The sequence below is a fragment of the Dromiciops gliroides genome, chromosome 1, assembly GCF_019393635.1.
Source record: "Dromiciops gliroides isolate mDroGli1 chromosome 1, mDroGli1.pri, whole genome shotgun sequence".
Lineage (NCBI taxonomy): Eukaryota > Metazoa > Chordata > Mammalia > Microbiotheria > Microbiotheriidae > Dromiciops > Dromiciops gliroides.
In genome coordinates, this window is record NC_057861.1 from 51,895,362 (window position 1) to 51,910,332 (window position 14,971).

A 14,971-nucleotide genomic window follows, 5' to 3' on the forward strand; every position below is an offset into this window, starting at 1 on the left:
TTATTGAATTCACCATGAACATTACTTAAAATACAAACTTTTAAAATTAGGCAAAAAATACCAACTTTGGGGAGACATCAGGATGTGCTTTGGCACCCTCTGTATGCAGGCCTATAATCTCTGGGCTCACAGACAGTCTTTCTCAAGCTCATGATTGTTCTTTTGGACAGCTCGGTTCTGGCAAACATTTAAATTCTCAGCAGCTTTAAACACAGGACGCTGTTATCTGGGTTACATGGGATTATACTTGGTAGTTTCTACCAATTAGTTTATGGATAAAACACATTATCTCATTTATCCTCTTTTTTCACAGTCAGTGGCCTGCGCAGTACAAGTGCTAATACTTATACTGAGAATGACCTTGAAGATGCTACTGTTACATTAATGTGGGAAAAGAAGAGAGCAAAAGCCCATATAGTAGGTCAAAAGTTACAAAAAGTGCTGTTAAACTTTTCTTTTTTTTCTTTTTGGTGAGGCAATTGGGGTTAAGTGACTTGCCCAGGGTCACACAGTTGGTAAGTGTTACGTTTCTGAGGTCAAATTTGAACTCAGGTCCTCTTGACTCCAGGACCAGTGCTCTATCCACTGCACCACCTAGCTGCCCCCTTAAACTTTTACAGGAAAGTTAAGAGGCTATAAGCAGTTATGATCATTTTCAAAGAAAACTATTAACTCAAAGTACAAATGAAAAGATTTGGTGTTTTTGAATATCTTCAAATCTTTTATTTAAAAAATTTAAAAAACATTTTTATTTAAAGCTTTGAATTCCAAATTCTCTCCCTCCTTCACCTCCCCCTCCCTGAGATGGCAAGCAATCAGATATACATGTGTAATTATGTATAACATATCCGTATTAGTAATTTTGTACTAGAAAGTTGGAATAACAGAAAAAAATGAAAAAAGAAATAGCATATTTCAGTCTGTAGTCAATCAATATCAGTTCTTTCTCTGGAGGCTGATAATATGTTTCATCATTAGTCCTTTGGGATTGTCTTGGATCGTTGTATTGTTGAGAATTGCTAAGTTACTTGCAGTTCTTCCTAGTACAATATTGTTGTTACTGTGTACAATGTTCTTCTGGTTCTGTTCACTTCACTATGCATCAGTTGATGTAAGTCTTTCCAGGTTTATCTGAAACCATTTTGATTGTCATTCCTTATAAGCACAAAAATATTCCATTATAATCATATACCACACTTGTTTAGCCATTCCCCAGCTGATGGGCATCCTCTGATGTCCAATTCTTTTTAAAAAATAAAAGTATTTTATTATTTTCCAGTTACATGTAAAGATAGTTTTCAATTTGTCTCCATGAGACTTTTAGTTCCAAATTTTCCTCCCTCTCTCTCTTCCCTCCCCCCTACAGAAAGCAATTTGATATAGGTTATATATGTACAATCATGATGTCCAATTCTTAGCCAAAAGGGTTACTTTTATACACTAGGGTTTATACACAAGGATTATATATAATACTTAATTCCTGTTCATCTCCCAAAATGGAGGCTGTGGTGGCAAATTCAGCATACATATAAAAAGTAATCAACATAAATAACATATAAATAACCAAGTAATCTACAACTGAGCACTGTATCCTTTGTCACTTAATCTTACACATAAAAGTAGAAATTCAGACATCAGCAACACCTCAGCCATAAGGAGGGTCCCTGTAGTCACATGAGGCACTGGCCAGTAAAAGGCCAGCCAGAACAAATGTAAACAAATGTATATTATCTAATTTCAATAGGGCCCTCACTACTCTAAGGGCCCTACCCAATTCTCTATCCTATTCCCCAGTTTCTGTATCTTGTTCAGAGTGGAAATTCATTCAACACCCATTGGCTGGATCCCATTCCTGAGCAGCAGGAAAATTTTAACTCTCCTTCTAGGGAGGACTAGTTTACCCTCATTAGGCAGCTGGGTTGCATTCAACTACTGGGGGGCACATTACATTATTGCCAGACTTAATGTAGACACCTAATTGGCTTTAGCCCTCATTTAACTCACACCTTCAAACTCAAGGTACCCATCGGAATCTCCAGTAGTAGAGACTAGAAGCTGTTATTGTTGGTCCTTCCTTTTCCCAGTGTTGGGGGTTGGGGTACAGTGTGTTCGGCTGTGGCTGGTCAGTCCAATACTAGTTCAGAAGGTTCCACCACAGGGTGGCCACAAGTAGTCTGTTAGAACATTTGGGACGGAGATGTCTCTAGATTTGTGAAACTCACATTTCTTTTGTGCTATTGGGATTCTGTTTTGTTCATGGAGTTCAGCACCTTCTTTGATGTAGGCATGCCAGTGTCTCTCATGTCTCACAACTGATACTAAAGTTCTTCAGAGAAACCCTGAAGGTGTCCTCATACCACTTCTGACCACTGTGTGAGCACTTCCTTGCCTGGGGGCAAGTTCTCTGTAAATCATTTAGATAAGAGTGCATTCAGCATTTGGATTACATGGCCAGCCCATGGGAGTTGCACTCTCTGCCATAGAGTTTGCATGTTCGGCAGTTTAGCTTAAGAGAGGACCTCAGTGTTCAGGACTTTATCTTGCTAGGTGATCTTCAGTATCTTTTAAAAAAAAATTTTTTTTTTATGGGGCAATGAGGATTAAGTGACTTGCCCAGGGTTACACAGCTAGTAAGTATCAAGTGTCTGAGGTCGGATTTGAACTCAGGTCCTCCTGAGTCCAGGGCCGATGCTTTATCCACTGCACCACCTAACTGCCCTCTTCAGTATCTTAAGACAATTCAAGTGGAAGTGATTTAGTCTCCTGGCATGGTGCTGGTAGTCTGTCCAGGTTTCACAGGCATACAACAATGAGGTAAGTTTAATGACCTTGTAGACCTTCAGTTTGGTAGGCAGCCTAATACCTCTTCTCGCCTACAGTTTCTTTTGGAGCCTTCCAAATGCTGAGGGTCCTCTTTGAGAAGGAAGGACAAACAGTAGCAGCAGCAGATCGCTCTGACAATGCATGCATCAACCTCATCATCTCTGTGGACATACCTGGAAAGTACACTGCCAAAGTAAGTGAACTTATCCACAGCATTCAAAATTTCTCCATTTGCTATAACCAATGGTTCCACATATGGATGGTGTAGTGTTAACTGGTGGAGAACCTGTTTTCTTGGTGTTGGTTGTCAGGCCAAAATTGGCACAAACAGCAGAGAACTGATCCATACTCTGTTGCATCTCAGCTTTAGAGGCTGCACTGAGTGCACAATCATCTGCCAACAAAAAGTCATGCATCAATCCATCCTCCACTTTGGTCTTGGCTTGTAGCCTTTTCAAGTTAAAGCTGTAGTGTATACAGCAGTCATACCCTAGTAAAACCATCTTGGCAGACAAGATAAACCAGGTTGAGGGTAACTGACAGGCCTCAAAACCTGTCAGTGAGTAAGGGGTGTGTCTATCTCATTAATGAGAAGATGACTCCCACCCCCACACATACTTGGAACGGGCAGATGAGAACAATTTGCTCCAATGGCCACGAAAGCAGCTGAGGCAGAGGAGAACTGAGAGCTCTGTTAGATATACTGGGGCACTGCCAGTTGTCTTGACATTTTTCTTGCCACTAGACTTTGATAACTCTGGAAGACAGAGTGAGGCTGAGGCCTACAGGCTACCACTCCCAGAAATGGTGGGTCACTCTAGTGGTCAGTCAACAGAGGCTGAGTCTCTCCTGATTGCTGGATAGCAAATGCCATCTGTCTCCAGCACCCATCCTGAAGCCTTTTCAACTTGTGTCTCCTTGGCATGGCCTTGGAGGACCCAGAGTCTTTCTCACAGTTCAATGTACTATTGAGGTTCGACATCCACAAAAATTTACAGCAGAGGCCCTGTCCAAAACCCAACTTAATTCCTGACCCTCCTAAATAATTAAGAAGGTAAGTGTAGTGGGGGGGAAACCCAATATATCAAATAGAACTGATTTATACCATGTCACTACTTGCCTGCTTTGGCATGGATAACTCAGAAAGGCCCATGATTCTGGTCATTGGTGTTATGGAACTGCAATGGTGAAAGTGGTCCTTAGAGACAGTGTAGTAGAAAGAACATTGGATCTGTAGTCAGAAATTTGACTGTCCAAACAATCCCAGGCCTCTATTTGAATCCCAGTTAGTTGATACAATGGAAGACCAAAGGGCTTAGAGTCAGGAAAATCTGAATTCAGATCTAGCCTCAAAATACTTATCTAGCTGTGTGGACCCGGGCAAGTCGAATCTATCTCTATTTGCTCCAGTTTCCTCAGTTGTAAAATGGAGGTTAATTACAGCACCTACCTCGAAAGGTTGTTGTGAAGATCAAATGAGATAATATTTGTAAAGTGTTTAGCACAGTGCCTGGCACATGGTAGGCCCTATATAAATGCTCTTCCTTTCCCTCTTCCTAATTATAACTATTTAATAGTTATGATGCCTTCACAAAACATTTTACCTCTCTATTCCTTGGTTTCCTCGTCTGTAAAAAAAAGAAAAATTATCTGCATAACTACATCCCAGGGTCATTGTGAGGATCAAATATGCAATATAAATGGCAACTATTACTATTACTCAGTGGTGTGATCAGAATTTGATCAGGATTCCCTTCACAAACGTACACTGTTGCCCCATTCTATGCCTTAGTCCTAGTGAGTTTCTGTAACTGAAAAAATTAATCACCTGGTGGCCAACTTTATGGTGATGAGCCTCGCTGTACTTGGCTCTGCTTGTATTCATATGACAGAATCCAGCTTACCAGTAGAAGAGTATTTCAAGTCTCACCAACCGGCTAAGAATTTATGCTCCATTTGCAAAGCCCTTGCAATCCCAAGGTGTTTTCCAGGGCACGCCCCAGGGGTGCATCAGAGGAGGTCTTTGGTGGAGGATTATTGTCTCTAGTGTCATTACCGAGCTCAATCAATAAGGAGTCACTAGTTGCTTACTCTGTGCCAGGCTCTGTGCTAAGTACTGGGGATACCAGGAAAGGCAAAACCCAGTTCCTGCCATGCAGGAGAATACATTGTAATGGGAGAGTGAGCATGTAAACGATGACATACATAGCTTCATATAAGGAGGAGGAAGCTGAGACTGACGAGGTGAAGCGGTCTGCCCAGGGTCATACAAAGAGGAGGTGACAAGAGTAGGGATCAGAGACCAGAGGACAGGACTGCTGCATCAGAAACCTGCTTCAGCACTGCCCCATACTAGACTTTGAGGGGTTAAAGCCAGTCAGAGGTCAGTAGCGTCAGAGGGTGTGAAGGGCATCTAGCTGGTGACTTGCGGAATGGTCAGGACTTTAGACAGCTTTAGGGAAGCAAGGGGAATGATGTGACTAGAACTCTGGGAAAACCAACAAGGGGCCATGGACATTTACCAAGACTCATTTATGAAGTCACTCCATCCTTAAGGCAATGTCCTGCGTCCATCCCTGACTATCTGAAAATAAAGTGAGAATAAGCTACCAATGTGTCTCAAATGTTAGAGCTGGAGAGGACCCTAAATGACCACCTACTCTAATCCCTTCATTTGAGACGAGGAAACTAAGTGCAGGAGATTGTCCCCAAATCATACAGTGAATAAGTAAACAGTACTATGGAAATAAGATATTACTATATAGTGGGGGAGTGGGGTGGGTACTAACTCTAGTTTACAGATAGAGTCCTCTGATGAAAAACAGTGACATTTCTCAAGGTATATAATTTCTGTTCTCCACTAAAGACCTCCTTAGGTGCCTCCTTGTGCTAAGGAGGTGCCCTACATTCTTGAAAATTATGCCAGTTCAATATAAACTCTAAAATGTCCTACTAAACTAGAAAGGTATCAAGTTTAGACCCAGAAACAGATTGTTTGGCTTATCTTCTGATAAATTTGGAGTATATCATCACTAGAGACTTAGATGCTAAGGGTGACTTTTTTTTTTTGGCTAAAGCAATTCAAGAATACTACCTACTAATATGTACAGAGAGGATATTTGCATTGTTGGAGGGAATACTCATATTGACAAAATCTTAGCTCCTTGTAGCACTAAAGCATGATTTATAATCTAAATATCTATTAATAGATAATATTTTAAAAGGGTTGTATTGTACTTGATACCCCCAACAAGTTTAACTTAATTTAGACAGAGGGAGTCTAAGTGAAGACGCCTAGGAAAACAATAAGGTTAGAAACACTTAACTAACTTACACTGTCCACTTCTCTAGTGATGTCATTCATGTCAACAGCAAAGACAGCTTCCCTGGCGCCGATAAATAAGGTGTCAGTTTCTTTATTCACTAAGAGTGTTGAAAAATTGGAGAATCCTGAGTTTCCAAATTCTTTGCTATCATCTAAAACAATAAAATTCAAAGGGTGTTTCCATTTAGAATTCCCCAATGAGATGAAAATACAAAAGAATGAGTTACTGATTTTTTTCTCCTAAATCAGTATCCATTTAAAAAGTCCATTTCTGACAGAAGGCAGAGTTGACTCCGTCTTCTATTGCCAGTTCTGCAGACAGCAACTGAAAATCATTACTGATAGTGGAGAGCTTCACTTTGAAAAGAAATTCCTGCCAAAACATGATAAATGACTATAGTGCAAAGCAGAAAAGAGCTGTGAAAAATGGACAAGAAGACTTCAAATGTACGTTCCCTTTATTAGCATTTTGAAAGGCTGTATGCCAAGTCTAGTCCAAAAAAGAAATATAATCTCAAAATAAAAATATTTTCCTCTCAGCTATTATTGCATTTTCCATTTAAAAAAGAAGACTGTCCTCATTTTTCAATTTCTAGCCATGCCTTTACCATTTCCCATCTTTTGTTCCAGGATCTGCTATGAACACAGAGAACACATCAGCCTCATTTAAAAATGTACTTTTTGTTCTCTCAAGAATTTCCTTTCTTGATGAATACAGGAACGCATTATTTTAAAGAAAGTTGATATGAAAATAAAATATAAAACAAATTATAGTATTATAATCTTAAAATTATTTTCCTTAACAGGTTTCTTAAATGGTTATTCTGCTGAAATTAAACTTTTTTTTTTTTTTTTGCAGGGCAATGAGGGTTAAGTGACTTGCCCAGGGTCACACAGCTAGTAAGTGTCAAGTGTCTGAGGCTGGATTTGAACTCAGGTACTCCTGAATCCAGGGCCGGTGCTTTACCACTGCGCTATCTAGCTGCCCCCTAAACATTTATTTTTAAATTGTGAATTACCTGACCCAGAGTGAGAGAAAGTTAAAACAACTTAGTATCAAAATCTTAATCATTAGTAAGAGAAGGCAGCTCAGTCTGATGGAGAGAGTGATGCCCTTGGAGTTATACAGGCCTGAATCCCCACTCCTGACCCCTTAGCTTTTCAGTGTCAGTTTCTTCATCTAAAAAATGGAGATAATAACAACTGCTATATACCTCACAGTATTATTTCATTATCTAGACACAACTGTTTTTATTACCAAATGAAAATCAATTTGAATTGAGATAATCCCTAAATTTATTATGTAAATCCAAGTAGATCCCAAGGATGTCAGAGTAGTAAAGACCTTAGAACAAGGATGATCAGGGCTGGACAGGTCCTAATAAAAGAGCACACAGCATATTAGTGATAGAATGGCCCTTAGAACACAGAACTTCATAGCTGGAAGGCTCCTTAGGAAAAAGGGATCAAGCATTTATTAAGCACCTATTACATGCCTCGAACCATTAAGCGCTTTGCAAATAGGACCTCATTTGATCCTTAAAACAACCGTGAGTGGTGATTGCTGTCTTTATCCCCATTTTATAATTAAGAAAACTAAGGCAGAAAGGTATGTGAGGCCATATTTGACGCCAATCCCAGTACTTTCTCCACTGAGTCACCTAGCTACCCCTGGGCTCCAGATCATCTAATTCAAATTTTTCACTTTACAGATGGAGAAATTAAGACTAAGAGAGGTCAAATAGATGTCGGTGGAAAAGCTGGATTCTGTTTATAAAAATTGGATTTACATTTTATGTACAGATCTGAAGTATAAAGTGAGGCATGCTGGTAACTTCCAAGGTCAGCTCCCATGAGCAACAGGTATGAGCATTAGAAATGGGAGGTGATACAGACTTGCCCCTTTGAAAAAAAAATGCCATGTATGAAAACTGAAACTTGTGAAACAAAAATATTAGAAGACACAATGCCAAGGACTCTCCTAGTTTTCTCAAAAATGTGCCCTGAAGTGGGAAGTTGCAAGACAGAGGTTTAAGCCTAGGTTGGCTGCTTACTACCAGTACAGCACTGAGCAAATCCTCTGTCTTCCCCCGGACAATCCGTGCACTACCCACTTCCCAGGGCTGTTTGGAGGCCAGCACTTTGTAAGGGGTAAAGTGCTGCAAAAATGAAGTTACTGCTCTTTGCCAGACTTCACTAGATAAAGAATTAGAATGGGTCCATGGGAAAAGGGCCTGAGGGAGAAAAAAACCCAGCCTAACTCTGAAAGTAATTAGTATATAAAAATATTAAAACAGCATTAGCTTTGGTAGGTTATAATTTGAGCTAACTAGGTGGAGGGGAAAATTTTTAAGCTCAGAATGGGATTTTGAAGAGTTTTCTTTATGTAAGAAAAGTAACTCAACAGTATTTCTGCATAAGACATTCTGTCAAGCTTACTTTAATGAGGAAAGATTGATCTGTAATTGGTATCATTACTTGCATATAGTTATAATCCTTCAAATCTGTTCAGTAGGTAACATATACTTCTCTGTTTAACACCACGTAAATAGAGAAATTTTGAACATCAAGTCCAACTCTCTCATTTTAAAGATGGAGCAAACTAAGACCCAAAGAATCAAAATGACTACTATACCTACTAAGATCACAGGCATGGAAGAGATTTTAAGATATCATCAATCTAGTTAAAGGTCCTTAATTTTACAGACAAAGAAGCTGAGGCCCAGAGAGGTTAAATGATTTGCCCAAACTCACAGGATCTTAGGATTTCAGAACTGACCTTAGAGAGCATTTCATTCAATACCTTCAAAATTTTTTTTAAAGTTTTATTGATGCCTTTTGTTTATCAGTGTCCAGGTACTCCACCCTCCATGCCTCACTCTCTTGCCCATAAAATGATCCCTTTTTTGTAACAAAGAAAAACTGCTAAAAACAAAGCCCCCTGGCACAGTGATTACACCTCACAGTGCCTGCAGTACTCCTCACTGGTAGCTGCCCACCTTTCTACCTGAACCAATGAAGTGTGTTCTGTCATCTTCATCCCTGGCTTTTAAAGATGAGAAAACTGAGGCCCCGAGAGATGAAGTCCCATGCTCAAGGTCAGGGAACACATGAGTGATGGGACCCACTGATGCAGGGTGTGCGACTCCAAGTTCAGGCTCTTCCTATTATCCCACCACTAAGTAACTCAGTGGTGGAGAGGAGGACAACGTTCGAATGTCAAGCTGTTACACAGCTCCACATTCTTTACCTCCAGCAGGAGCAGTCACTGACTGGCAATGACTGGAGATGTCCTCTCCCCACACTGGACAGCAATAGGATCTACTGGAAATACCTCACCTGCTAACCTGCCTTGACCCATCACTGCTCTCTTTACTAGTTCAGCAATAAAGGAAGTCCAGAGTTCCAAGTAGGTCACTTACTTTGATATTTTATGGTTTTCCTGGGAATGCAGTTGAGAAGAGATGCTTCCATTTGTTGGAGTAATTCACAAAAAGCAAAGGAAAGGAGAGCAGCCCAAGTGTTCATTTTCAGATGTCCAGCTCCAACAAAACTTCCCCAACTTTTTTCTTGGACTGTGATTATCCTGTAAAAATTTCAAAAGCAGACATGTGGTAATTTCAACTATTTCTATAAAGTTGGGAGCAATAGAAAATAGTCCTCTTGCTCCTCCACTTCCTCTGAAAATAATTGCTTTTAGCAACATTCATCAGATGTGCCCTAAAAACTGAAAGTCTTTTTAAACAATGGCCTTGTTATACAAATCCTCTGACAAAGGCGTCATCTGGGCAATTAAGAACCTCTTTACATTTCTCTCCCACAGAGGCACAGTGTTTAGACCTCTTCATCAAACAGCTATCCAGCTGTGGTGAATTTGTTTTTGTCTAGAAACAGAGAGCAGCCCCTTGTCAGAATCCTTCTTATATTCAGTGGGGCCTGTTCATGAATTTGACACAACTATCTACCTTGGAGAGTTGTTATGAAGATCATATCAAATTCACTTCCAAAAGTATTGATTAATCCCCTACTACGTGCTAGGTACTGGGGATACAAAGACAAAATGAAATGATCCCTGCCTTCATGGAGTTTATGGAGGTCAAGGGCAGAGAGAAGCTATGACAAAATGTACACCAAAAAGCAATTCTACTGTATATAGGCAAAGTAAATGCCAATGGGAGAGTGTACTAACAATTGGACGGGAGGGAGGGCTCAGGAGAAGCATGGCTGGTAAGAGGTAGCTGGATCTCTGCTTTGAAGACAGGCAATGGCAAGAGGTAACAGGGGAATGCATTTTGATGTTGGGGAGGCAGGAGCCAGAATGTTGTTTGCAGGTAACAGCTAGCAGAGCAGTTTGACAGGAGTAACTTGTGATCCCACTGAGGTGGGGGCAGTTTTTTATCTGACACGATGAGGATGGAGCAATGGCTATGAAGAAAACTCCCAACCCCTTCCCCTGGGCATTTGGGGCCATCTCCCATCAGGCCCCACAAATTACCATCTACCTTTTTAGCCTCATCTTCACTCCTCTACTTTACAGACCTCCTGTCTTGCTAAAACAAAACTGCTGAATAACCCCGGAGGTTCCCTGGGCCTGGGGGAGGTGTGCTCGGCTCATGGAAGGGTCTCCCCTTGTACCGCCTTGTTTGCTGGCCATCACAGTGGCCTTCCAGGTCTAGCTAAAATGCCACCTCCTAAGTTGTGCCTTTTCTGATACCACCACCTGGAGATAACCATTTCCCTTACTGAACAGACACAGCACCTTTACACTCATACTCCAGTGGGTGTGTTATAATTCAATGCAATCCAAAAGACCATTAAATACCCCTGAGTCTAAGACACAGGGCAGGTGGGGGGCACAGTGAATGGAGTGCTGGGCCTTCAGTCAGGAAGACCTGAATTCAAATCCAACCTCAGACACTCACAAGCTGTATGATCCTGGGCAAATCACTCAAATTCTCAGCCTCAGTTTCTTCATCTGTAAAATGGAAATATTAATAGCACCTATTTCCCAGGGTGGTTGTAAGGATCAAGTGAGATAACTATAAAAGTGATTAGTTGGTACCGTGCCTGGCAAATAGTAGGCACCATATAAATGTCAGTTATTATTATTAGTGCCAGGGACACTAAGACAACACTGAAAAGTCCCTGGCTTCAAAGAGCAATATGTCCCTGGGAGTAAGATTGTTTAGGAATTAAGGGTCTTACTGGGGAAGATAATTGTGGAATATGACTAAAGAATGGGTTGGTATGGGAAGATACTAAAGGTGATGTCTTATCATGACTTCCTCCCCTCCATTACACCCCAAGCTGCAGGATAGGTGCTCTACCTAAATCTTCTTGGGATTCCCCACAGTCCCTAGTGCTGAATGAATTAATACACGAAAGCAAAGAGCTAATAAGACAGCCAAGACAGTACAATGTGAGAGGAGAAAGGGCCCTGTCCTGAGAGTCAGGAGCCCTGGGTTTCAGTCCTGCACCTGCCCTCAAATGATGTGACCTCAAGCAAATCAATTCCCTTCTCTGTGCCTTAGTTTCCTCATCTGTCAATGGTGGTGATTTTGCCAGATCATCTAAAGGTCCTTTCCAGCTCTAAGTTTTAATTTTTAAACAATTCTGTGTCCAATAAGGTAAGAAGAATAATTTTCTTGTGGGTCTTCTAGCATTCCTCTTCATTACTATATAGCTACGCTGCATGTGCATGTGCTAGGAATGATCTTTTTTATTTGGGAGTATGATCTATGATTTAGAGCTCCCCTGTAATGACCAAAAGAACCAGCCTTGCACCTTCAGTAAAATGCTGAACTAAGCACTGCTATATCAGGCCATATGTACCTGAAAGGCAAGGCACGTGTATGTATGAACATGCACACATGTATTCATGTATGTCCCATTTAATTAGACTCAAGTTTAACATCCTGCTTGAAAATCTGTCAGTAAATATTTGACTAATAAACTTGCCCTCTGGTTACTCTTGAAATTTAAGCCAAAGTAAAAACTAGGTTGGTATCAAGGACAAGGACTGCCTTGCCAAGCCAGAGTTTTCCCTGAAGGGGCATTTTCTCCTTTTCACGTGTCCAGTTCATTACAAAAGGGCTAATCTCACAAAAGAGCACAGCAAAATTCGTCAGGCAGTTTTTCTGTGAGAAACAGAATAAAGAACACAACAGTGAGGATACCTGCCCCTGCAACTGTAAGATATGGGAGGGGCAGACAGTCATTTCTTTGGGGATAAAAAGGAGCAAAAACCCTAGCCTGGATTTTAATCTGAAACAGTACATAGTGCTTCATAGAATGCCTGCAGCAGCTCGCTGAGGAAGGCAGAGCAGGGTTTGGTAGCAAAGAACTAGAACTAGCAGAGACCTCAGAGATCTTGTAGTCCGGGAGTCCTTAACCTTTTAGACCCTGCTAGGAGTTGGCTGACACATAGGGAATAGAATATGTAGAATTACAAAGGAAATAAAATGGAAACATTTGAAATTACTGAAATACAATGATCAGAATTTTAAAATAAATTATGATACAGGGGCGGCTAGGTGGCCCAGTGGATAAAGCACCGGTCCTGGATTCAGGAGGACCTGAGTTCAAATCCAGCCTCAGACACTTGACACTTACTAGCTGTGTGACCCTGGGCAAGTCACTCAACCCTCACTGCCCTGCAAAAAATAAAATAAAATAAAAAAATTATGATTATATATCCAGCACTGGGTCTTTTAGCAGTAGTAATTTCTGAAATAGTGATGAGCATAAACAATATTCAAGATATCTCCAATAACTCTAATGTGATATGAAAATATCTGACTTCTATTGGTAACCAAGTCACAGGTACTGCTAATACTATTATGATTAGTTGCCTAGATTAAATTTGTTTCGAAATTTTTTCTTTTTTATTACTTTGTTTTTCAATAAACAAAAATGGATTTTTCTCTTCCCCCCCAAAAAAACCCCTTTAAACAAATATTCATAACCAAGTGATACACCCCCCCCCCCATGAGGGTTAAGTGACTTGCCAAGGGTCACACAGCTAGTGTCAAGTGTTTGAGGCTAGATTTGAACTTGGGTCCTCCTGAATCCAGGGCCAGTGGTTTTATCCACTGCACCACCTAGCTGCCCTGAGTGATACAAATTCTGCTTGTGGCCATGTTTTTAAATATATATATATCTGTGTGTGTGTGTATACATACACACATATATGTTTCATTATGCACCCCAAATCCATCTACCTACATTTATAATTGAAGGAAATGCTCAATTTCTTGTAGAGGTCAGACAAAAAAAATGTAACTTTGTTTTCCTCTACCCAATCTATGCATGGACCCCAATCCACCTCTTCATTTTACATGTAAGCAGGGCCCAAAGCCCATTGGTGTAGGGTCCTCTCCCACAGTGGAGGAGACTAACTCCTATTGATCACCACATGGGCATTCTAGGGCTCTTTTGGCTTGCAGTATCAAGAAGATGACCCTGCTAAAGTCTCTTCTGCTGATGAATAGAAAGAAAGATTCTGGGAAGAAGCCTACATGAGCATAGGCGTCAGGCACTCAAATCCCTATCCTTAGTTTACTACACCAGAGACTTTGGGGAATTTCCCTTTGGGAGAGAACTGAGACTTTCGAGCTATTGTGCTCCCAATGGGAGAGCTTTTTCAATCTGCGCTGTCTGGTCCACATTAACATGTGTGCTTGTTCTGATTTTGCTATCAACTTGGATACCTGGATTTATTTGCCATTTCATATATATGTCTATGTGCACGCACATGTATAATGTGTCTATAGCTATGTGCATGTAACACACATGCATGTGTACACACACACACACACACACACACATGTCCCCATCTATATGTGAGAGGCTACAAGCGTCTCTCCCTGCCTCCCTATGAGTCCCATTTAGACAGTTCTTTGCGGGTGCAGACAACAGCGACCCTCTCCACGCAGCAGAAGGGGCTGGGCCCCAGGGCTTGGCCCGGAGTCTAGGCTCCCGGTGGGCGGAGCCTATTTCTCGGCCTAATCCTGAGCCCGGTGCCCAGGAAGCCCCTGTGGACCAGACTGCAGAGCGCCCCCAGTGCTTTCTTCACGATGCCCCGGAAGTGGGCGGGGCAAGAATCATTGTTCCCATTGCACAGACTGAATACTGAGGCTAGGAGACTCAGGCTTGAGGAGCGGCGTACCCCAGTATCCAGCTCGCTCTCTCCCGCAGGCTGTGGGGGCTGCTCCCCCAACTCCAAGAACAATTCCCACAACCGGGCAGGTGGCACAGGCCCTCTTCGGACACATGCGAGAATGGAAGCCCGCGGAGGGGAGGTCACTGGCCCAAAGCCACCCTCCCTCCGTAGGGACACAGTCTCCTCCAAGAATGGCTGCGGGACCTGGGGAAAACCAAGGAAGGCTTCCAGGAAGCGGTGGCGCCAGGGCAGCTTCCTGGAGCAGCTGATGTATGGGGAGTTGGGACCTTCCTGAAGGTGGGGGAAGGGGCTGAGCTCCCAAGGCTGGTGCGGACACTTGGGCTGAGGGGATAAAAGGCCGTGAATCCGGCGCGGGGGCTTGTCGTCTTTGACTTCACCCTTGGGGGGGGGGGGGGCTTTGGTGTCCAGACTCACTCCTCTCCAGTTGGGGAAATTCTCTGCAAGCCCAGACGCTCTTACCTCCTCAGCGACCCTCAGCAGCCCGGCTTCGACCGCAGCCAGCGGGGCAGGGGGCCGTTGGTCCGAGCCCACCCACGTGACCGCCACGTGCCGGCCGCTTCCCTTCCAGCTGAGCATGCGCCAAAGTCCCTCTGGCCCGTCCCCACCCCCTACCCCACCTCCACTTTGAGGAAGTGTTCCCT

The 14,971-nt window shown here is 42.2% G+C and overlaps 1 protein-coding gene across 2 annotated transcripts in view; it reads right to left on the reverse strand.

Moving 5' to 3' along the window:
- LOC122735443 (semaphorin-4E-like) overlaps window positions 1-9,816 on the reverse strand; it is a 60,005-nt gene extending 50,189 nt beyond the window's left edge. The window contains exons 1-2 of one of the 2 annotated variants that reach the window (XM_043976992.1): window positions 9,571-9,816; window positions 6,158-6,300 (exon numbers count right to left, since the gene is read on the reverse strand). In XM_043976992.1, coding sequence (XP_043832927.1) covers window positions 6,158-6,300; window positions 9,571-9,676 — 249 coding nt within the window. In that variant the 5' untranslated portion in view covers window positions 9,677-9,816. The remainder of the gene's footprint in view (window positions 1-6,157; window positions 6,301-9,570) is intronic. The other variant, XM_043976991.1, reaches the window with a different exon arrangement.
- Window positions 9,817-14,971: the final 5,155 nt, after the last annotated feature.